The sequence below is a fragment of the Erythrolamprus reginae genome, chromosome 2, assembly GCF_031021105.1.
Source record: "Erythrolamprus reginae isolate rEryReg1 chromosome 2, rEryReg1.hap1, whole genome shotgun sequence".
NCBI lineage: Eukaryota > Metazoa > Chordata > Lepidosauria > Squamata > Dipsadidae > Erythrolamprus > Erythrolamprus reginae.
In genome coordinates, this window is record NC_091951.1 from 115,451,235 (window position 1) to 115,476,305 (window position 25,071).

At 41.0% G+C, this 25,071-nt stretch overlaps 2 protein-coding genes across 7 annotated transcripts in view; both read left to right on the forward strand.

The window, feature by feature from the left end:
- PPP2CA (protein phosphatase 2 catalytic subunit alpha) overlaps window positions 1-4,346 on the forward strand; it is an 89,375-nt gene extending 85,029 nt beyond the window's left edge. For both annotated transcript variants that reach the window (XM_070739264.1, XM_070739263.1), the window contains 5 exons: window positions 568-741; window positions 925-1,014; window positions 2,424-2,585; window positions 2,768-2,886; window positions 3,537-4,346. In XM_070739264.1, the coding sequence (XP_070595365.1) occupies window positions 568-741; window positions 925-1,014; window positions 2,424-2,585; window positions 2,768-2,886; window positions 3,537-3,609 (618 nt within the window). In that variant the 3' untranslated portion in view covers window positions 3,610-4,346. The remainder of the gene's footprint in view (window positions 1-567; window positions 742-924; window positions 1,015-2,423; window positions 2,586-2,767; window positions 2,887-3,536) is intronic.
- A 4,393-nt stretch (window positions 4,347-8,739) lies between these two features.
- SKP1 (S-phase kinase associated protein 1) overlaps window positions 8,740-25,071 on the forward strand; it is a 35,041-nt gene continuing 18,709 nt past the window's right edge. For 2 of the 5 annotated variants that reach the window (XM_070739259.1, XM_070739258.1), the window contains exons 1-3: window positions 8,786-8,882; window positions 14,366-14,462; window positions 20,976-21,049. In XM_070739259.1, coding sequence (XP_070595360.1) covers window positions 14,366-14,462; window positions 20,976-21,049 — 171 coding nt within the window. In that variant the 5' untranslated portion in view covers window positions 8,786-8,882. Of the gene's footprint in view, window positions 8,883-9,474; window positions 9,542-14,365; window positions 14,463-20,975; window positions 21,050-25,071 lie in introns of all 5 variants that reach the window. The other 3 variants (XM_070739261.1, XM_070739260.1, XM_070739257.1) reach the window with 3 other exon arrangements.

Sequence of the window (25,071 nt, forward strand, 5' to 3'; positions counted from 1 at the left end):
CAGATACTTGGCAACTGACTCATATTTATGACAGTTGCAACGTCCTGGGGTTATGTGATCCTTTTTTGCAGCGTTCTAATGAGCAAAGCTAAATGGGAAGCCAGATTCATTTAACAACTGCATTACTAACTTAATAACTGCAGTGATTCACTTAATAACTGTGGCAACAAAGATAATAAAATGGGGCAAAATTCATTTAATTCATTTAGCAATAGAAATTTTGGGCTCAATTATGATCATAAATTAAAGACTACCTGTAGTTAGAAGTTCCATGTTTTCTAAGTCTGTATCTCCATTTCAATAAATGGAAAATAAATCAAGGATTGATAACATTGTACTCTTGAATTTAAATTTAGATTCTTTCCCTCCCTCCTAAATATCAGTACTATGAGGTAGGAAGAATATAGATTTTTTACAATTCGGCTTCAAGAGATGTTTAAAAAATTACATTTTCTACTGATTATAAGGGAAGATATATGTTAATAGTGACGGGGACAAGTCAAGGTAGACAATGTTACATGAAAAGCTCTTAATTGTTCTGATCATACTACTTATCTTGTTTTATAGGTCCGTTACCGTGAACGCATCACAATCCTTCGAGGGAACCATGAAAGCAGGCAAATCACCCAAGTATATGGTTTCTATGATGAGTGTTTAAGGAAATACGGAAATGCAAATGTCTGGAAATACTTCACAGATCTTTTTGACTATCTTCCTCTTACTGCTTTGGTAGATGGACAGGTATGTTGAAAATATGAATATTTCTTGTTAATAGCAACAAAAATACAAAATAGGAATATGCCAATGTATTTTAATGTTTTCCTTTTAAAACCATCTATAACTTTCCGTAAATACATTCAGCTAACTGTAGTTTTTGATAATTAAAAAAAAGTTACTCTAATACTAATTTCAATATTTTCACAGATTTTCTGTCTACATGGTGGGCTCTCTCCATCTATAGATACACTGGATCATATTAGAGCACTTGATCGTCTTCAAGAAGTTCCACATGAGGTAGCTTAATGCAATTTGAATTCTGAATTGTGATTAATTCTAATGGTACTATTTAAAATTTTCTTTTATAATTTTTATTAACAATTACAATAATAACAAATACAAAAGAAAATGATATAAAGAAAAATAAGATGGAGAAAAGAGAAAAAAAATGAAAAGAAATAAGAAAAAATGATACAGTAGAGAAAGGAAATATAAAGAAGGAACTCCCCCTATTTCATCACGAGTAAAAACAATTTTAGTAACTTACCACTTTCTCTTAAAATACAACAAATGATCTCCTCTAATAGCTAATCTTTTATTTGTAAACAATAAAGCCATATTGGTTTAATCCTGATATTGGCAAGTCTGTTAAGGGTTACCTGAGGTTACATATCTGTTTTAACTTTGATCAAGTAAAGCAACTGTACATTCTTTATGTTTACTTTTCACAATCTTAACTATTGCAAAATTCTCTGTAATATTACTGTATACATATTTGATAATCTTTGTAAATAAATCTTGTGATTGTCAGTATTTAGATATTTGTGTCAACCACTCTTATTGAGAAGTGGTATCAGCAGAATAGAGTGGTAAATTATTCTAGCAGTCAATTTCTCCTACAAGCCATATGTCATTGTTGCTTGAGGTATTTTTCAAAGCATTCAGAAGAAGGAAAATTATGTAGAAATTAGTGGGTAATTTTGTGAGTTCTTTTGATGGAACAAAGACTCCAATGAAGTGGTCTTTTTCAGTATCTTATTGCTACAGATAATGTTCTATAAGAGTGAAATAAAATAGATTCTGAATATGAATAATTTTTCATATTTCTGAGAAATCTTCCAGCCTTGATTTGTATATTATGTTACAGAAGAATGAACTTGACTCAGATTTTATGCTCTGAATGAGGAAGTAAATCAGTTATGTAAAGCAGTGTTTCCCAACCTTGGCAATTTGAAGATATCTGGACTTCAACTCCTAGAATTCCCCAGCCAGCATTCGCTAGTATAGACAATCCCAACTCAAACTGTTTTCACTGTTCTGCATATTTTCACTGTTCTGCATACTTCTTTCTATACATGGCTAGAGTGTTGGCAAGGAGATGCTGGAGGCTTTTTCCTCCCCAGAAGTACATTCATTGCCACAATGTCTTACAATATTGTTGATAACAAGAATTAGCTTAAGTTGAATTCAGCTATTGCTGTAATTGAATTCTTAAGAATGCCCAGGTAACAATACTTAAATACATAAATTCTGGATTTCTAGTATCACTGCTAATTGTTACCATTAACCCTGGATAAAAATGTACTGTTCTCAACATGCTTAGGCATTCTAGTTGTAATTTTGAAAGTTTCCTTTTGAAGTTTCTATGTTGTATTAAGCATCTTCCATTTTCGAAGTCTAAATCATAATGCTGAAATATTTCCTAGGGTCCAATGTGTGATTTGCTGTGGTCAGATCCTGATGATCGGGGTGGCTGGGGTATTTCTCCTCGAGGAGCTGGCTATACTTTTGGACAAGATATTTCAGAAACTTTCAACCATGCTAATGGTCTTACCCTGGTTTCAAGAGCTCATCAGCTGGTAATGGAGGTAAGCTTGTTTTGACCTGCTATAAACTGTTTTAAATTACTTAAAACAAACACAAATCATACCTCAATATATTTTAATATAGTACATATATACCTAATATATTATTATAACTACAGTTTATATACCTAACTTTATCTGCAAAGGCGGCTCTTATTAAAATTACATCTTTTCTTTTTTTTCAGGGATACAACTGGTGTCATGATCGGAATGTAGTAACAATTTTTAGTGCTCCAAATTATTGTTACCGTTGTGGTAACCAAGCTGCAATTATGGAGCTTGATGATACTTTAAAATACTCATTGTAAGTATTTTAAAAAATATTTCTATGAGAATGCTCAAAGTGCATTATTTATACCTCCTAATTAAAAATTTATTTGCAAAGTCATGTGTGCTTGAAATAAATATGCACTGTTGCTTGATCTGGTCTTTTTAGATATTTCAGAAGAGTTTATTGTGGAATATCCAATTATTTGCATAGCTTTAAAATTTAAAAACATTTATGTTTGGATATTTCAGGGTGTATTCATTGATTCATGAGTTACTGTAAAAGCTAACAGCAACCCTTCTTAAAATTATTTTTCTGGATGAGCTCTTTGAAATTTAAGCCCTAAGTTAAGAAATACTTGCTTCTGTTATATTAATACTATGTATGCTAAGGAATCTTTCTACTTCTAAGATTCCCACAAATAGGTTGAATTCATTCCTTTTTGTATAAACTCAGTGAATGACAAGACATTAATTCTGTGCCTGAATCTTTCTTTGGAAATTCTTTTTCTCCTAAAGTGGCTCCTGCAATTTACATTGCCACACTTAGCAGCATTATAGGGAAGCTTCTCTGTCCTTCTGAAGAAATTATTTTGAAGTATTCTTTGAAATTTCAAACAGTATTAAGTTTATTATAGGTATTTTAATAATACTAATAGCCCAATAAATTTGAATTCTTTCTTCCAGTTTGCAATTTGATCCGGCACCACGCAGAGGTGAACCACATGTTACTCGTCGCACCCCAGACTACTTTCTGTAATGAGATTTTCCACTTGTACAGTATTGCCATGAACCATGTGTTGACCTAAAGGAACATGGGAAGAGCAACAGTAACTCCAAACTGTCAGAAAACATTTAACATTGAAACCTGTTTTCACATGGACCAAAAGATGTGCCATATTGAAATTCAAAGCCTCTTGTCTGTCAGCGACTGTGACCACTTTAGAATGAACCAGTTCATTGCATGCTTGAAGCAACATTGTTGGTCAAGAAATCAGTTTCTGGCATAGTTCTACTTGTAGTTACTTTTGCTTTCTCTGAGAGACTGCAAATATTAATAGGTAGACATTTAACACTTCGTGAATTACAAGTAACTTTCCATTTAGCTTTAGCTTTCCAGCATGATTGTAGATAAGAATAGCAAACTATCATTGAAGCTTAATGAACATTTTAAATAAGCACCAAGACTGACTTTTCTTATTTGTGTTCTTTATTTTGTTTTTTAGAGAAACAATTTAATTTAATTGTATTGTTTCATCTGAACTCTGTTCCCACTCCCGTTTTTCTCTCACACATTTCCTCTACAAAGTGTCCCATGTATGTGTTCATGATAGTGAATTACTTTGAAAGAACAATTTATTTCTGTAAGATGTTGCTGCAGGAGAGTGTTGCAGCATTTTTCATAATAAACTTGTGAACTAAGTTTGGAAGATGGTTGACTTTAAAATGTATTGCAAGCACATATCATGTTGTATTTAATAAAAAAAGTAGCTTTTATGTCTCTCTGAACTTTGAAGGACCCAAACAAGATTGAGTCACAAGCTGTTTTCAGGAAACATATTACAATACATAAAAATTGAAAACTAAGGATCAGATTTTGAAATTTGTGATATATTGGGCAAATAATTGCTGCCATAATTCTGTTAGCATTTTTCAAATGCTATGGGGAAAATCTATTCTGCGAAACTAATATTCTGACATTTAATTCTACCATATATTTAAAGTGAAAATGTCTCAATTGTGAAATCAAACTTCACCTAAGCATGGCCTTAAAATTATATATCCTCAATATTACTGATGAAATCTACTTTTCTGCTACACTTGTAAACAAAAGAATGTGAGGCTACTGCTTCTGTACTACTTAATGAAGAATGGGAAGGAACTGGTGAAAAATCACAAATCAATTTCTGTACCTATTCTTGGTAGTAGCAGTCTCTCATATACATTACTCTCTCATGCCCAGCTTACTTTCTGTTAGTTTAAACAGAAGGCCGTGAATAAATTATAGACTAAATACTCCACGTACTTGCTAAATATATTCTGACCACGAACTAAGCCGCCCCGAGTCTTCAGAGAGGGGCGGCATACAAATCTAATAAATTATTATTATTATTATTATTATTATTATTATTATTATTATTATTATTATTATTAAATAGCTAGGAAAAATGAGCCTATTATAATGGAAGTTAAATTCTTACTTGTAATTGTTGGTATCACACATTTGTTGAATGATGAAAATAGTGTAACAATGGGGATATGCCAACAAGCCACTTGTAACTTGTCTCAAATGTGAAAATCAAAACATGTATTAATAGTGATTTCCTCTTACTTTTGTAACTAGTGTTTTTACTTACCATTCAATAAAGTAATAACAGAATAATGAAGTTGGAAGAAAAGTCCTTATGTGCACAGGGCATGTTAAAGTGTTGTGCATACTTGAAACTTTTTCATGGAATGAAGTGGGCTGATACCTTCAATTTCAAGTAGTTGGCCTTTTGCATCAAGAGTTGCTAAATCATAAGCAGGAAAATTGCTTCTATAATTCCCACCAAGGGTATTTTTAACTCTACATATGTAGAGAGAGATTGATTTTCAGGTTTTTTTGAAAAAATGAGCAAGTACTGTATAAAGAAATAATATTGGCACTGTTATTGCTCTTCACTTCCCCCTAGTGTCAGTTTACCAGAATATTCATTTTAATAGAAATTTAATTCCAAATAGAAATTTGATGACAGATAAAACATCCACTAGTTTTTTATAAAAAAAGTAAGTAATAAGCCAACATTTTCTATGAATTGTCAAGTTAAAACACCAATTTTCTTGCACTGTTTTATGTGAATAACTTAACTGCAGTTTTGTTTTGCAGCTTCATTTCCTTTTTCCACACAAACCCATATTTTGGCACAGATTAGAAAATGTTTCCATGTACAGTATGCAGGGGTGGGCTACTAGCCAAATGCCTAATCGGGCTCACCTCTGCGGCTCTGGAGGTTAGCTAGTAGCCTACCACTGATAGTATGTTACCCACTTTTAAGTGTAACTTTCATGATTCTAATTCTCATGCCATGATTGGAGAAGCTTTTCAAATGGAAGCCATCCTTTTAAAATCCCACTGTCTTAATTGGCTGCTTTTAAGACATTTTGTAAACAGGTTACTGTCCTTGGTTAAATATGGTTTCTGGAAGTGAAAGAGAAAGCTGATTTTTTTAAAAAAGAAAAGGCCTGTGGACTGAGCTTGTGAGCATTTTGCAGAAGTATTGTATTATGCAGAATTGCTCAGTTGAAAAGGGTAGTAAATGTTTAGAATAACTTGAACATAATAAAGAATGGACTATTTTTTATAAGTTTGTGCTAACACACCATACTAATATGAAAACATTCTGCATACTTGGTTACTTACATCACAAATCAGTTGAAACTTGTATTTAATAAACCTGACAAGTTGATTTTGATATATGAAAGTTCATATGATAGTTAGCGTTTAACATGTTTTAATACCTTCAACTTATTTAAAAGTCATTGTGTTTGAAAATCACATAGTTAGCATGGCCAGAAGGGAAGTCATAGTTAAATCCATTTGGGGTGGGTGGGTGAGGGGTATCTGGCCAACTGGCTTATCTAGAAAGCTAATTAGGAAACTTATGTGAAGTAGAGTTCGTCCAGGAACTTGGAAAAGTTCTTGAAAGGAGGCGGTGAGACAGAAATAACTCATACTAATTCTACAATAAGAATGTATGGGGAGATGAATATAAATTGTTGAGCTCATATTTGGTTCAAAGGCAAATTTACTTGCAGGTAACCCTTGTTTAGTGGCAATAACGCAGTTGCAAGTGGTTACTAAGTAAAATTGGGACTGCTTATGGTCTCAACTTAAACTTCCTCTTTGCTTTACAGGCCAGAGAAGGTACTAAATGCAAGGATTGATTGCAAAGGTACCTTTTCATCATAAATGCAAAGAGTTGCTAAACAAGAACTACTTATAGTATACCAGGTGCTGGTGATGGAGGAATTGGATGTTTTCATCAACGGGCTAAGTATTTCATTATGGCTGACTGATTTCTTGTATTGGGTTTATAATATCTGTAGATCAACCAGGACTTATATTTTTCCAGCAGTTCACTCTATGCCTAAAAGAAATTTAATACTCCAATTCTACAAATATTAGAAAGTGGTGTTTGATGACACTAATACACACTATATCAAGCAACAGAGGTGATGCATTATTCATAAGACAGACTTTGCTGTCTTATGACTAATGCATACATATGAGAGAGAGTAGCAAGTAAGATATAAATTGTAATATTGATATCAGACATGGCATTCATTAGAGGTAGTTTAGGACTGCTTTGGGAGTAGTTTTTGCTTAAGAATTTATTTAAATTTTGGTTTAAGTGGCAGAGACCTCAAATTCCAAACACTGGCTTAGTATTAGTTGTGATCTTCTTGATCTGGAAAGTTTTTCAAAGGATGCTAGTCTCAAAATATACTGCTCAAAAAATAAAATAAAGGGAACACTGAAATAACACATCCTAGATCTGAATGAATGAAATATTCTCATTGAATACTTTGTTCTGTACAAAGTTGAATGTGCACAACAGCATGTGAAATTGATTATCAATCATTGTTGCTTCCTAAGTGGAGTTTGATTTCACAGAAGTTTGATTTACTTGGAGTTATATTGCGTTCCCTTTATTTATTTACTTTTGAGCAGTGCATTGGGGGAATGGAAAGGGAAATGTTATTGAGTAAATGAAATGCTGCCTATTATATAAGCAAGCCCTTTTCCAGGGCTTCCTCTTTCAAAAATTGGAACGTCTATACAATTAAAATAGAACTGTTTTGGGTGGGCAGAGGAGGGTGACTAACCAATAAATCAATTCTGAATTCTTGCTAAACAAACAACTTGAATAATTCTGCTAGCTGGGTAATGACAACATCTTACCTGATACGAAACAGAAGATGTAAAGTATGTGCCAATGGTAGGATGATGTAGTTTCTTACCAATGACTATATGGGAAAAACAGACCGATTCACTTAATGATATTCCAAGGGTACGTTGAAACGCCAACACTGACCTTGTCGATCAGAAAGGTCGGCAATTCGGCGATTTGAATCCCTAGCATAGGTCTGCGTGAGCAGAGGGTTGGACAGGGGTAGACAAAGTTAGCTCTTCTATGACTTGTGGACTTCAACTCCCAGAATTCCGGAGCCAATCATGGTAGCTCAGGAATTCTGGGAGTTGAAGTCCACATGAAGAGCCAACTTTGCCTACCCCTGGTCTAGGTGGTCTCTAAGATGCCTTCCAACTGTTAGTGTTAAACTGATGCATTTCTGGATACACACATATAACTAACATAGTAGATTAAATTTATGAGGAGGCAATGAACTACTTGATTTCTCGGTCATCAATTACTCAACATCTTTTTTGGGAGGGGGCCAAATAACCAGGAGGAGCTAGACTGACACACACACAGGCACAGCACCAAGGATTATCAAACATGAATTACGTAGCCGTCCAACTGCCACAAGGTAAAGAGAAAGGAACAGCATTACATCGCCCAGAATAAACGAGAAACTGTCCTTCCCATTATGACGTAGCACCGTCGCCACCATTATGAGGTAGCCTCGGTCGCGAGCGAACTCCTAGCGGGCAACTCCCGATTTTGCCTGAAGGACCCGAGGTACTTAATATCTAAAACGTTTTAAGGGTCCCCTCCTTTTTTATACGAACTAGGTCATTCACCTCTCGGCCCCTCCGCATCCCCTCCACGGCAAAGGCGGGGGACCGATGCCCCGCTGAGTCGCCCGGCGCTGGCGCTCAGGCGACCTGCCCAGCCCGGTGAAGTGGAAGGGGCGGGGACAAACGCTTGGGCCCTCGGCTCGGGTCCGCCCCGCCCCCAGCTCTATAAAATGCAGCGGCCACAATGCACTCCAGTGCGCCCTTAATTTGAGCTGGGTGGCGTGTCTTGCGGGGGAAGAGGCTAAAAGGCGCCACCGTTGCCGCCGCCGCTGCTGTTGTGCTGCCTCACGGTGAGTGAGGCCGAGGCCTGGTTGAGGATCGGGCCTCCTCAGCGTATGGCGAGGAGCGAGAACAAAAGTTAGGAGGAGGCTTGTAAAGGCCGCGGAGCGGGGGAGATAGAGATGACGGCTTGAGAACCTATCGCAGGTGGTTGCTAAGGGAGCGGCTTTCCCCCACCCGGGAAGGGGTGCGGAGACGCGCAGCCGAAGGGCCGCCTCCGCCATCTCTTCCAGCAGCCCGGCTGGTCCTGGAGCGGGAGAAGGGAGGGAAAAGGTGGCCGAGCCTAGTCCTTTTAAGCAGTTGTTCGCCTCCCGAGCCAGAGGAGCATTTTCCCATCCCGTTTCCCTCCTCTTCTATGAAGGAAATACATGTTATTTATTTATTTATTGTTTATTTTAAAAAGAATTGATGCTATGTGCTGCATTTCTCGACGGTGTGAGTTTTTTTCCAGGGCGTCTTTAATTTGCAAACGGTACACACTTCAGAGGGGAGAGAATGTTTTGCTGGAGCGAAGAAGAAATACAATATAGTGAGCGAAATGAAGGGCTATAGGGCTGACGTAGCCAGCCGGGCACTTTATCTTCACTTGTTTTATTTATGCAGAGGCTTTATGTACCCTTAATGCTTAGTCACGATTGCCGTTTAATCCGAAGCTGCTTATAACAATCTGGTGAGTTTTAAGCTTATTTGAAGGGTGGGGGGGAAGTAACAATGATAATGGATTGGATCCAAGCCTAGCTTTAGGATTTAATGCTGTCCTAAATCCTAAATGATTAAAGCGTCCGTTCGATTTAATGGATCTCTGTGTCTGTCTGAATAAACAGATTTATCCAGATCTCATCTGCATAGTTTATAACTGTTAGGCTTGATTCTTAACATTGTACGTATATTTTATTAAAAATGCTTATGGATTTTAATGGGAACTTTATGAACAATGCCTAAAAAAAACCTAATTATTGGGCCCTGAGCTCTCCAAAGTACTATGCATAACTTGTGAACACTTAAGAAATTTATTATCAGCTTTTGTTTTAAGGGCTTACATTTGAAATCAAGAATTTTGCTTAGCCTTATCTAAAGTGGATTACAGTATGTACCATTTGGGTACCATTTGAACAATTCTGAAATTTTCAGACATTTAGTGATTTCTGGTTCTATACCTTGAAAAATAATTTGGGTTCCTCTTAAAAACAGTCAGTAATGGTGATGCCTGATCACTTCCTAATGCAGAACAGTAGTTATTTTCCATGATGGTTTACTGGTATTTGGTGAAAATGTAATACTACATTTTCAAAACCTGCTTGGTAAATAGCCCACATGATTGGAATTAGGTCGTTGGCCATGAATCATGTCAAAATGCCCAAATAGTTATCTCATTCTGTGAAATGAATGTCTGCTTTTGAAACAAGTTACAAGCATATGCATGCAATACACTGTCTTAAATAGCATAATACAAGTCAGATTTAGAATTTTAAGTCATTTTAGTCAAATTTTTATTGGTCATGTGCCACACTTTAAATTGGAAAGTAAGTTTTTGAACACTAAAAGGTAAAAAAACCAAAAACTTATTGAAATATTTAAAACATGTATTTTAGTCTTATGCACTAATATAGTCTCAGTGAGTTGTAATTTGATCAGCCCTTTTTTTAGCCATTAGTTTTAAGCAAACCATTTATTTAGTCAGACAATATAGCTTTATTTACCATATTATGATGATGCAGGGATGGATGAAATGGAGCATTGTAAAACAAAAAAATTAAATTTATTTGTAAATATGGTTTACTGTTGAATCGGGTGAATGGAAAAGGCAGACAAAAGTGGCTTCAAAACAGCTCTTTATTTGGCAACTATTTACAATCCAGCAAAAGCTCAGTCTGACAGCCAGCTGTTTTATAGGGAGCTGCCAGACAGCCTAGACAATATGCAGTCAGTATTTTCCCTCCAGAATGGAGGACCTGACTGAAGCCTATGTGCTTCAGTCTCAGAATATAACACCCTTCCCCTCTTAGTTGGGTTGACCCAATGTGTGATAGCACACAGGGTGTTTAGTTGGTCTTTCAGACTTGCACAGCTCAGTTGGAGCTGGGTGAGCAGTCAGGTCGGACAAGCTTCTGTTGCTCCCGCCTCCACCAATGAAAGCTTCTGGATTTCAGCCTGGGGCATGGCTGGAGCTTCGAGGAACAGTTTTCTCAGAGTTTTCTCTGTTAAGAGCAAGTGATTGCTCCTGATGGGTAGGTGTTGGCTCAGAAGTTAGTTCTGGTAGCCTAAGAGTAGAGCGGCTGAGTTGGCCTCAGAGTTGGTGAACTTGCGGTCTCCAGCTTCTACAGTCCTTGAGCTCTACTCGGTAAGAGTGAGGGCCGGTGAACCCTGTGACCGTGGCAGGATCCCAGAGAGGACAGCATAGTTGTGGGCACATACTTGACCCCCTGTGCTAAAGTGGTGGGGCTGACTATGGGAATCTACTGGGGCCTCAGCAGAGTAGTTAGGGTGCAGCCGATCGAGGTGGGATCATAGTCAGCCACCCATTTGAAGTTAGGAAGGACTTCTATCAGTGGTAGTGCTAGGAGTGATAAGGTGCACTAATAAAAAATTATTGATTTGGGTTTGCCAATCGTCTGGGCCTATGCGGGAAAGGGCTGCTTTTGCTGATGTCACCATTCTGAAAGTGCTTCTTTTGCTGATCTCACCATCTCACCTTGCTGGACGGATGGAATGGTGAGCAAAAAGTGTATCTGATCCCCTGTTCTGCTAAATAGGTTTCAAATTTTAAGGCCGTGATTTGGGGCCCATTGTCTGAAATCAAGACATTGGAGCAGGCTGTGTATGGAGAAAAATCTCCGTAGCACCCTGATGATTGCCTCTGCTATGAGGCTGGTCATGAGGGTTATCTCTAACCACTTCAAGTATGTATCCACGACTATGAGGAAAGTTTGCCGTGAGGATGCCTTCGGATGTTTCCATTCGTATGCGGACACCTCTAGGGGAACCAGTCTGGATTCCTGACATGGAGAGCAGATGGCCATCCATTCAGTAATGTCCTGGTCCATGTTAGGCCACCAGACATAGTTTCTAGCCAAGGCTTTCACCTGGAAAATTTATTTATTTTTATTTATTAATTGGATTTGTATGCCGCCCCTCTCCAAGGAGTCTCGGGGCAGCTCACAACATATGAAATATATATATATATAAACACACACACACACACACACATACAATATAAATATCTAAAATCCAATTAATATAGCTAACTATTTTAAAAAACCCAGAACATTAAAAATCATTCACATTCAAACAGCATAAATCACACTAATTGGCCAGAGACTAGGGTTAAGTGTCCCCAAGCCTAGCGGCATAGATGGTTTTCAGGTTCTTACAGAAGGCGAGGATGATGGGGATCTGGAGAAGGCCGACTGTGGGACCTAACTGGTCATTGGGACTCATGCGGCAGGAGGTGGTCCCGCAAGTAATCTGGTCCGATGCCATAGGGCTTTATAGATCATAAACAACACTTTGAATCGCATCCAGAAACCAATTGGAAGCCAATGCAATCCATGCAGTGCTGGAGATACATGATCATGCCTTGGGAGGCCCATGACTGCTCGTGCGGCTGTATTTTGCATGATTTGCAGTTTCCAAATACTCTTCAGAGGTAACCCCATGTAGAGAGCATTGCCGTAGTCAAACCTTGAGGTGATAAGGGCATGAGTGACTGTGACTAGACTACCTGTCCAAATAGGGCCACAACTGGTGCACGAAGCAAACCTGTGCAAACATTCCCCTCACCACAGCCAAAAGATGATGTTCCAAATTCAGCTGTAGATTGAGGATGCCCAATTTGCGGACCTTCTCTGAGGGGGGCAGAAGTCCTCCCCCCCCGAGTGATGGACAGGCGGATGGAAGTGTCCTTGGGAGGCACAACCCACAGTCACTCTGTCCTATCAGGGTTGAGTGAGCCTGTTAACACCCATCCAGACCCTAAAATCCTCCTAAATGCAATGTTTCCAATATTGCATTATGCAGTTTCTATGGAATAACCGCAGTCCCCCCAGACGAGGCAACCGTGCAATATTGACATTTCATTTTGTTTAATTTTAAACATTTTTAATTCCTCCCCTTTGTTTACCCCCTTAACACCCAGTGCAAGACTTGGGCAATTATTTTGTCCTTAGTAGAGTGCTGTGAAACCTCAAGTGAGGTTATCGGGACCAGAGTCCAAGCAGTCAATTAGAAGCACAGGTGTCTCAGGTGAATTGCCTTAATTTTTGAATTTGTGGGGTGGATCCCATCCTGCTGGTGGATCCATTTCAATTTATCATTTCCATTTTTTGAGCCGCAGACCCTTGTTATGTATTCGGCTCAATACTACTCTTAGTCTTTGAAATAATGGTTTTTTTAATCTTTGTCCGAAATTATGATATCATTGTAATATGGGAATTCTTTCTAATAGGCATTCCATAAGACTATGGAACAGTCCAGGGGGCTTTCCCTGGGCCCAGGGAGTGCAGCAGATGCTGGACCACAGGAATTGGGTAGGCACTCTGCTGAAGTGCCTTATTAAGTGTGCACTTATAGTCAGCGCAGGGGCGAATGGATGCGTCCGGCGTTACTGGGGTCACTATAGGGGTTTCTCAGCGTGCATGAATGACAGGTTCTAGGATCCCTTGGCCAATTAGCTTGTCCAATTCCTTATCTATTTTTGATTGGATAACAAGAGGAGGTTTAAGATGAATTGGTGCTACATTTGGGTTCAAATTGAACAAACTTGGGGTCCCCTTATACGTTACCCAGCCTACTGCTAAAAACGTCCTTAAACTCACTCAGAATGTTTTCTGTGGTGCTGTCCATGACGGTATTGATTCTGGTCACCCCCATTCCGAGGGCCTCGAACCAGAGCAGGCTTGGAAGGGAGCCATTGTCAGTATGAGGGGGCCATTGAAATTCTTGAATTGCACCCGGAAGGTGCCGCAGCCAATGACTGGAATGAGGTTGTCTTGGTAGTCAGTCAGCCTCAGCTCTTGATGCTGCAGTTGTTTCTTCTGGATCACCGGGATTGCTTGTTGCAGTGTGGCCCAGAATATGATAGTGAGAGATGACCCAGTGTCGATCTCTGTGCTATATGGGGTAACCCCTCAAGCAGGATAGTGATTCTCAGCTTCTTCCGGTGTAGCATAGTTGCTTGCCGGATTGTTGTTTGGCAGGTCTAGGTCGCGCTGGCCCAGTCGGTTTCCCAATGCAGCTGCCAACCACTGTGCTGGAGCTCACTTAGAACAATACATCGTGTACCCTCTGATATGGCTCTGTGCCACCTGTCATCACTGCTCTAACCAATCAGCAGTCAGTATTTTCCATAATGGAGGAACTGACTCAAGCCTATGTGCTTCAGTCTCAGAATATAACATTTACTGTCTATTTTTCGATAGGAGATGCTAATGAAACCACATAACTGAAATGTCATACATTAAAAATATGGGTAAATTATTTTTTTATTCATTTACAGATGCCTTCAATTAAACTACAGAGCTCTGATGGAGAAATATTTGAGGTTGATGTTGAAATTGCAAAACAGTCTGTAACAATCAAGACTATGCTGGAAGGTATGAGCATCATGAAAGATAAATGCTTTCTGTATTTCTGTTTTTATCTCTTTCCACACACACCCTAACCATTTTTAATTGGTTAAATTTAATCTTAAATCTTTGAATCAGTTTTAGGGGTCCTGGAATGTCTTCTTTTCAAAGAAGGAAGACAAAAGCATAATGGATTTCCTGAGACTAAGACATTCTTGTCAAAGGCATGGGTAATTTTTATTTTGAAGCTGATAATGAATTCTTACTAAGCCTTGTGATTGCATTACAGTTAAATCTTATGAAGCAATAAGATAAAGATAATATAAAAGTAAAAGTTACAGGAGCCTCAGCAGATTTTATAGGGGGCAGTGCTAATTTCCGTTTCAAGACCATTGAGCCAGTGCTGTCTGAAGACATTTCCGGGTTCAGGTGTCCAGCATGACATCACTGAGCAGTATTACCTTCCTACCAAAGTACAGTGATCCCCCGGTTATTGCGTCCCCAACCATTGCGAACAGGGTAATTTGCGAATTTTGAACCCGGAAGTCAAAATACCATCTACGCATGCGTGCCCTTTTTTCTATGGGCACGCATGCGTAGATGGCGCCCGGCAGATCAGCTGCTGGGCGGCTTCCCTGGGTCTTCCCCCTCTTGCTGGCATCAGCGAGGAGTTTCCCCACCGCCCACGCAAACTCCTCGCTACCGCTCGCCCGCCCTTTGCCCGCCCACGCCGTTCGCTCCCCCTCTTGCTGGCGGGAGGGCGAGAAGCCCTCCCCAGCACCCGCTCGCCCGCCCTTCGCCGCTCGCCCGCCCTTCGCCCTGGCCGCTTCTTCCCAGCGGAGAAATTCCAGCCCCCACCTGGTCCCGCCCGATCCTCCTCCCTGAGGCAGCTCGCCCTCCCATGGCCGCTTCCTCCACCCTCCATCGCAAGCCCTCGCCACCGCAGCCAACGCGCGCTACGATCTTCCGGGCCAGCCAGGCTCAGCGGATCAAGCCCGGCTCCTCTCGGCCCAGCATCCCGGGCCAAGCAGCTGCCTTCCGTGACTGAGCCTGGCTCGCCCGGAAGATCGTAGCGCGCGTTGGCTGCAGCGGCGAGGGAAGCCAAGCCGGCAGCAATGTTGCCGCCGCTGCAGCCAACGCGCGCTACGATCTTCCGGGCGAGCCAGGCTCAGTGACGGAAGGCAGCCGCTTGGCCCGGGATGCTGGGCCGAGAGGAGCCGGGCTTGATCCGCTGAGCCTGGCTGGCCCGGAAGATCGTAGCGCGCGTTGGCTGCAGCGGCGGCGACATTGCTGCCGGCTTGGCTTCCCTCGCCGCTGCAGCCAACGCGCGCTACGATCTTCCGGGCCAGCCAGGCTCAGCGGATCAAGCCCGGCTCCTCTCGGCCCAGCATCCCGGGCCAAGCGGCTGCCTTCCGTCACTGAGCCTGGCTCGCCCGGAAGATCGTAGCGCACGTTGGCTGCGCTGGCGAGGGAAGCCAAGCAGGCGCGCCGTTCTCCGCTGACTCCTAAAGCGGGGAAGCTCGCCAGGAGTCAGCGGAGAACGGCGCAACTGTTTTAAAATGATCGGAGCTTTCCAATGAGTCCCGAAGACAAACGGCAAACTTCCGCGTTTGTCTTCGGGACTCATTGGAAAGCCGCGCAGGTGTTTTAAAACATCCCCGCCGACATGGGGGGCTTGCTAGCACCCCCCCAAACCCGGGTTGGGGGCTTGGGGGGGTGGGGGGGTGCTAGCGAGCCCCCCATGTCGGCGGCCGTGCCGCCCCCCAATCTTCGGCTCCTCGCTAGCGCTGCGGAAGTTAAAAACACCATCTGCACATGCGCAGATGGTGTTTTTACTTCTGCAGCGCTACTTCGCGAAAACCCGCTCGTTGCGGGGGGTTCTGGAACGGAACCCTCGCAACGAGCGGGGGATCACTGTATCTATTTTTCTACTCACGTTTACATTTACATTTACATTTACATACTTACTTACTTACTTACTTACTTACTTACTTACTTATTAATTAAATTTGTTAAATTTGTATGCTTCCCCTCCGCAGACTCGGGGCAGCTCACAACAGCAACAGAAAAACAGTGTAAAATACAAATTCAATAATTAGAAAGCTAAAAACCCATAATTTTTAAAAAAAACATTCACACAACATACCATACATAAACAGTATAGGCCTGGGGAAGATATTTCAGTTCCTCCATGCCTGATGACAGAGGTGGGTCTTAAGGAGTACATGCTTCCCAACTGCTAGATGGGCAGAAGTTGGGGTGAGGATGGGAGCTCATCCTGTCACATAGTGCTTGGATCTTGAACCTCGCTACCAGCTTTTCCAGTAGACAAGCCTAGCACCTTAATTGCTGAGCCACCACGCCACCATAAGAGTAATACAGATTGTGAAGTTTTGGAAGCAGTTAAGCCATGCAGGATGACAGCTTAATTCTGCTTGTCAGCATATTAATAATGGATGATTAATTTAGCCAGATAAATTATATTTTAAATCAATTGTTCATAGACCTTGGAAAAAGAGTCTAGAAATCTTTAAAGATCTGTTCCCAGAATTTTTTCTTGACTGTGTTGTGATTTTTTAAAATATGGATTTGACATTTTTAAAATTTAATGCATTGATTGTAAGCTACTTTTACAGTTAATTTGAGTGTTGCAGGATAAGTAAGCAGTCTTTTGAAGAAATGTATTACTCTAGCCCTTTTCTTTGTCAATAATAATAATAATAATAATAATAATAATAATAATAATTTATTGGACTTGTATGCCACCCCTCTCCGAAGACTCGGGGCGGCTCACAACAATAATAAAACAATATAGCAGTAAAACAAATCCAATATTAAAAAACATATATAAAACCCCAACAATTAAAACCATACAGCACATACATACCAAACATAAAATATAAAAGCCTGGGGGAGGATGTCTTAGTTCCCCCATGCCATAAACTTTGAGATGTATATAAATTCTGTATTATAAACACTTTATAAATGTCATTACTTCTCAATGAAAGTATAGATAGTCCTTGAGCTATGACAGCAGTTGTAATCAATGTCGTAAAACAACATCACATGACTGTCAGTGATGGCACTTCCAGCAGTAACAACAGCCATTGTTAAATAAGGATTATGTAGTTGAGAACCTCTGGTAATCATGATTTCCTATTTCTTGCTGGCTTTTCCCATTTCCTTTGCTTGTAGGAAGCCAGCATGGAGCATCAGAAATCATGAACATATAACCAACAACATTCTATGTTTTAATTGTAAACTAAGTGATGAGAACCAAGATTGCAATCATGTGGGTATGGGGACTCTATGATAGCTGGAACTCCATGGATCATGAGTCTTCGGAGAGGGGCGGCATACAAATCTAATAAATAAATAAATAAATAAATAAACAAACAAACAAACAAACAAACAAACAAACAACCCCCCCCCCCCCCAATTGTTGTAAATTTGATCGCTATTGAACCATTCAGTACCACTCAAACCAGTCATAACCTGAGGACTAGTTGTAATCATCCAGGTGATTGCTTGTCCGAGTAATAATACTGTGTTTCCCTGAAAATAAGACGGGAAGTTTGCACAGGAAGCACTAAGAAGGCCCAGTGACGCATGGACGCGTCTTAGGGCCTCCTGCTGCTTTTGCAGCTGCAGAAGCAGCCACGATTGCTCAGGGTGGCCTGAGTGGCACCGGCAAAGCAGCTGAATGGTGAATGGTGAGATTGCCTGACTGGACCCTATCTAACAAAATAACATTTAGTGATGAAAAAAGTAAGGTTTTACACTTAGGACAAGAAAAACCTTGTCTTGAAATGCACAGGTACAGAAAAGATGTACTTGCCACAATAGCAGTAACTTCCAAGAGGGATCTAGAAGTTCCAGGGGACAATTATTTAAATATGAGTCAGTGTTATACTGCAGTTTGTCATGATCCTTCTGGATCTTGAGCTTATGTTCTGCACTATTGGCTATTGCCAACAAATACAAATAAGAAGTAAGAGAAACAGATCTGTCTACGATCTTATCCTGTGCGCATTTCCTTAAAAGGTCCTTGGGTTCTTTATTTCTATGAATATTTTATATTTTATGGCAGGGGTCGACAAACCCAGGCGCCTGGTCGCCAGTGGCGCCTAGAAAATGTTGTCTGGCGCCTAGAAAATGTTGCCTGGTGCTTGAGGAGTTGAGAAAGGGTCGGACCACATGGCCACATCCCGCCCTTCTCCTCCCGGACCTGACGGAGCTGCTCTCTCTCCATTCTACCCCCCTCCACCTCCCCGAAGCCATTTCAAGAGGACGCCCCGCCGCTCCCTCAGCCGTCGGGGGAGAGCGGCTCTGCGGGGGCCGTCCACGACCTCCCCAATCGGGGCTCTCTCACACCCCGGGGCCCTTGTAGCCTCCCCGGGAGTCGCGGATTGGCTGGGCGTCCTCCCCGTCCCAGAATGCCTTGCATGGCGCGTCATTGAAGAGAGACCATGATGGCGGCGGCCGCGGCGGCGGCGGGGGGAGCCTCCGAGGTGATCGCCCAGCTGGAGAGCGCGGCCAAAGTGCTGATGGTGAGGGAGCCGCGCGAGGCCGGCAGCTCGGCCGGGGGGAGGCGGAGCGGGTGACGGGGCGGGAGGAGCCGGGCTCCGTCCTTTCACAGGGAAGCCCCGGGAGTTGCCCTCTTCCCCCGGGGGATGGCTTCTCTTTGGACTCCTCTAGGGAAGCATCCTCGCATAACCCCGGGAGGTTGCCCATCGCCCTTTCATGGCCCTAAGAAACTTTTTTTGCAACCGGGACGGGTCTTTACTCTCCCGTTCCGTCCGGTCGGAAGCTGCAAAACCCCGTGCAATCTTTTCTTCAGCTTTTACGAGCCTCTCCAGACCCCGAGGCGGGCAAAACCCGGGCAGAATCACGTTGTTGGCCACCCTTCGCTTTTCTCCCTGTGCGCTTTCCATTAACCTCTTGGGTGAAGCTTGGATTCCACTTCATTGATACCATCCTATCCCGGCGTAATTCTTTCCTTCTCACTTCCACAATCCACGTGTTCGAATCTATAATCAGGAGTGGTTCCCCCCTCCCAACACACACTTCTCTTCTTCCTCCCCTTTTAATACCATTTTATCCTCCCTCATCTATATATCCATCCATCCATCCATCCATCCATCCATCTATCTATGTATCTTCTATGCCGCCCAATCCATTCATCATCTAACATTTATTTATCTATCTGTCTATTTATCTATCATCTATAAATCCATCCATCTTCTGTCTTTCTGTCTATCTGTCTTTGACTATCTGCCTGACTGTCTATTTATATCTACCTACCTACGTCTGTCTGTCTGTCTGTCTGTCTATCTATCTATCATATACCCACCCTACCTATCTACCTACCTATCTATCATATATCTACCTACCTATCTATTTATCTATCTATCTATCATATATCTACCTATCTATCTATCTATTTATCTTCTATGCTGCCCAATCCATTCATCATCTGTCTCTCTGTCTATCTCTCTGACTATCACTGTCTGTCTATTTATACCTATCTATCTATCTATCTATCTATCTATCTATCTATCTATCTATCTATCTATCTATCTATCTATCTATCTATCTATCTATCTATCTATCTATCTATCATATATCTACCTATCTATCTATCTTCTAATCCCCAGCACTTCTCCTAGGAACACAGGGAGGCGAAGGGGCGAGGGGGGGGAGAGAAAACGGGAGGCTCAGGAAGGGAGCTCGGGAAGGAGCCCACGGTCAGTCGGCTGCGGGCGGGAGGAAGGCGATTGTTCCGCTGCCGCCAGCATGGCCTGGCTGGCAGCGGAAGATGTAACGGAGCCCACGGGGGATTCGCCTTCCTCCCACCCGCAGCCGAGACTGATCGTGGGCTCCTTCGCAACCTCGGAGAGCTTCCAGGGCATGAAAGCTCACGAAAACCAGGAAGCTCTCCGAGGTTGCGAAGGAGCCCACGATCAGTCGGCTGCGGGCGGGAGGAAAGCGAATGCCACGGGGCTGGGCTCGGCTCCCCCCTCGGCTCCCCCCCTTACCAGCCCCGCCGCGGAAGGCTCCATTCTGTTCCCTGCCGGCCCGATTTTTTTTGTTAAATTAAAAACCAAGTTTGCTTAAAAAAAATTCTGGCTCCTAAATTTTTTGGCTGGCTCCTAGATTCTGAACAACTTTGTCGACCCCTGTTTTATGGCACAGATAATGGCCCATGATGATGTTAAAGTAGCAATAGAAACTGAGGGGTCCGTGGTGCTCTCTGAGCTTGTTTTCTTGAAAACGTTTCATTACCCTAACTAGATAACATCATCAGTGCCAATCCTGATGTTACCTAGTTAGAGTAATGAAACGTTTCTAAACAAACAACAAAAACAAACAAGCTCAGAAAGGACCAAATATTCTACTTTATTAATAGTAGAAACTGTTTATTCGTATCTCTTTATAGAGAAAAATAGCAGTGTTTTTTGGAAATTGCTAGACGGGCTTAATTGTTGTATTAGTAAAATGGCTGTTAATATATTTTCCATTGCTTGTTTTTTTTCTTAGACTTGGGAATGGACGACGAAGGAGATGATGATCCTGTTCCTCTTCCAAATGTTAATGCAGCTATACTAAAAAAGGTAATAATTCTATTTTGACGAAATACAGACTTTTAAAACAATTTGGTTGCACAATATAAATATATTCTAAGCTAATTTTTATATTGAGAAATAGTATATCTAATGCTTGGAGAAAATACTTCTGTCTAAAAATTATTGGCTGGATTATAATTTTAAGTTTATAGATATATTATTTTTGCTGCAGAGCCCTCTTCATTTGGGACACTTATGCTACAGAGTAAAACTACTGGTGTTAATTATAGAATCCTCCCTGGCTTGGTACCTGAGCACCTTGAAAATTTTCTTGTCTAGTCAGGTTCAACCCTACCCTGTTATAACTTGGAAGAGGTGCTCCTTGTCTCACATTTCTGGGATGTTAAGAGACCTGAAATTAGAAAGTGCTGCTTCACAGCAGGGTCTGTATAATGGAATGAGCTTCCCATTGAAATCAGACTGACCTTCTCTCTGGTACCTTTTAAAAAGCTACTGTATTAAAAATGGAGTTTTTTCAGAGATAGCTTCTGTAACTTCATCTGCACCTCTTGTTTTCTGTCCTTTGATTTTGTAATTTGGATTGTAGATTGTTATAATACTGTTGTTTTTATTGTGATATTGTAAAACATTTGTAAGATTGTGGTGGGATCAAATTAAATAGATTTTGTTGTGCATGATGCCATGGTTAGATGAATATCTTGAATTTCTGTACAATGCTAAAGCTAGGAGGCCATCTTTGTTTGAGTTCCCCCCCCCACTATTTTATTACGTAATTGACATTTATCCAATAGTTTCCATAGAACAATCGACTATAGTATTTAATATTGGTTAAGTTTTAACTATAGCTTTACTTTTGTACATGTGTTTTATGATAATGTTATAGTATATTACTGAATATTTTATGTGAGCTACTTAGATTTTGAAAGATTGATTACAAATGCCTTCATATTACTTGGATCAAGCAATAATTAAACAATTTCTCAATGCAAAAAAATTAGGCTTGTTCATCTTTTTGGAGCTGACTCTTTAAAAAGGATTAGTTTTTCTAGTTGGAGTGCTTTTGTATCCCTCATTGTTTTTGGAAAGGACAATTCTCTGGTCAAGAATGCCATTGTCCAGCTTTACCATTGTATCATCTATACTATGCCTTTCTGGAAAATACAAGTTTGTTTATGTTGATACCTAGAGTGATTAAAACATTTCTTATGTAGATTGCTGAAGTGCGCTTCACATGAACTTGACCTTGAATCTTTGAAAGTTGCAGTTAGTGAAATATGACAGTATTCTGGCATGTATTATGTTGTCCATTTTATGTCATTTCTTCTATCACTTGTATTGAAGCAATTTTTATTCTGATTATATTATTTCTGTTTGGTTTACTTTTAGACAGATTGTTTTTAATGTACAGTGGTACCTCGGTTTTCGAACGCTTCTCAGTTCGAACAAATCGGTTTTCGACCAGGAAAATCGAAAAACTTTTGCCCTGCAATTCGAACAAAGCTTCGGAATTCAAACAGCCGAGCCGAGCCGAGCCGAATGGCTTTTGTTCAGCAGGGAACGACGCGTCTTGCCTGCATCATCATTAGGAGTCAAGCTGTGCTCGGAGGGGGTGTGCTCGGAGGGAGTGTGATCGGAGGGTGTGTGATCAAAGGGAGTGTCGGAGGAAGCGTTTTGCCTATTTTCCACTTACAGTACTGTACTTTGCCTATTATACTTACTGTGTTGGACTACTACTGTATACTTATTGGACTCTTTGACATCTCTGATCGGAGGGAGTGTGATCAAAGGGTGTGTGATTGGAGGAAGCGTTTTGCCTATTTTTGTCCATTTTTCACTTAATGTATTTTGCCTATTATACTTATTGGACACTTAGACATGGGTCCAAAGAAAAGCAGTACTGATAGTGCACGTCAAGGAAAGAGAAAAACTCTGAGGACAACGATTGAACTAAAAAAAGAAATTATTGCCCAATTTGAAAAGGGCACACGTGTCTCATATCTCGCTGTCAAGTATGGCATGCCCAAATCAACTATCTCAACATTCCTGAAGAACAAAGAAGCTTTAAAGGCTGCTGATGTTGCAAAAGGTGTTACATTGTTAAGCAAGCAAAGGCCTCAGGTAATGGAGGAAATGGAGAAGCTGCTCCTTATATACATTAAAGAAAAAGAGTTAGCAGGTGACAGTATCAATGAAGCTTGTATTTGTGAGAAAGCGCTACAAATACACGATGATCTTGAGAAACAAAGTCCTGGTACAAGTAGTGAAGGTGCTTTTACCTTTAAAGCCAGCAGGGGTTGGTTTGAGAAATTTCGAAAGCGAAGTGGCATACATCATGTAACTAGGCATGGGGAGGCGGCTAGTTCAAACCGTAAGGCAGCTGATGAGTTTGTCAAAGAATTTAGAGATTATGTAAGTGCAGAAGGGTTTGCTCCTGAGCAAGTGTTCAACTGTGATGAAACTGGATTATTTTGGAAAAAAATGCCAGCCAATACATACATAACAAAAGAGGAACAATCACTGCCAGGGCACAAGCCTATGAAAGACAGGCTCACTCTTTTGTTTTGTGCAAATGCAAATGGTGATTGCAAGGTTAAACCCTTGCTTGTTTATCATTCCGACAACCCCCGGCCCTTTAAAAGGCACAATGTAATGAAAAGTAAATTGGGTGTGATGTGGCGGTCAAACACAAAAGCTTGGGTTACCCGACAATTCTTCACAGAGTGGGTGCGTGAAGTTTTTGCCCCTCGAGTGAAAGAATACCTAACAGGAAAAAAAATGTCTTTGAAATGCCTTTTGGTGATGGACAATGCCCCTGCTCACCCCCCTGCTTTAGAGGAAGACCTAGTTGATGACTATAGCTTCATCAAGGTGAAATTTTTGCCCCCGAATACAACGCCTATTCTTCAACCCATGGACCAACAGGTCATATGTAATTTTAAGAAACTGTACACAAAGGCACTCTTCCGGAAGTGCTTTGAAGTGACAAATGACACACAGCTAACTCTGAGGGAATTTTGGAAAGAACACTTCAACATCCTGAATTGTGTGAATTTAATTGACACTGCTTGGAGTAATGTCACTCATCGCACATTGAATTCGGCATGGCGAAAACTTTGGTCAGAATGTGTACCAGAAACGAACACTGAGGATTTGGAACCTGACCCAGCTCCTGTCATTGATGACGATGTTGCTGTGATTGATGATATTGTGACCATGGGAAAGAGCATGGGGCTTGACATTCAACAAGAGGATGTCAATGAACTTGTGGAAGGTCATGCTGCCGAGTTAACCACAGAGGAATTGATGCACCTACAACAACAGCAGCAGAAGGATATGGTTGAAGAAATATCTTCTGAGGAGGAGGAGAGAAGGGAAAATGTTTCAAGTGGCTTAATTCATGAAATGTGTGCTAAATGGGCAGAAATAGCAAATTTTGCTGAAAAACATCACCCTGATAAAGTCCTAGCAAATAGAGCAGTGAACATTTTTAATGATAGTGTTATGTCCACTTTCAGAAAAAATTTACTAACAAGACAAAAACAAATAACAATTGACAAGTTCTTCCATAATGAAAAGAGACAGGCAACTGCAGAGCCAGATTTTCCTGAGCAAAAAAGACAAAAAACAGAAAAAACACCCGAAGGGAAGTTACCCCCTGTTTCTATGGAAGGGGAATCCCCTTCAAAAGAATAACAATCCTCCCTCCACATCCATTCCCGTATGCCATCACAATGCAGTCACAAAGGTATGTAAATTGTATTTGCGGATGCCTGTCTGCCTCTTCGGGAGTCAGGAATAAAGGGGGAGGGCGGATCGCTCGCGCGTTGCTTAAACGGCTGCAGTTTATTTCTTGTTGTTTCGGTTCTCGACCAAATCGGTTCTCGACCAAACTTTTGGAACGGATTATGGTCAAGTACCGAGGTACCACTGTATTTTATTTATTTATTTATTGGACTTATATGCCGCCCTCTCCGTGGACTCGGGGCAGCTCACAACAAAAGATACAATATAAAATATTCCTAAGCCAATTAATAAAATAATTACTTTTA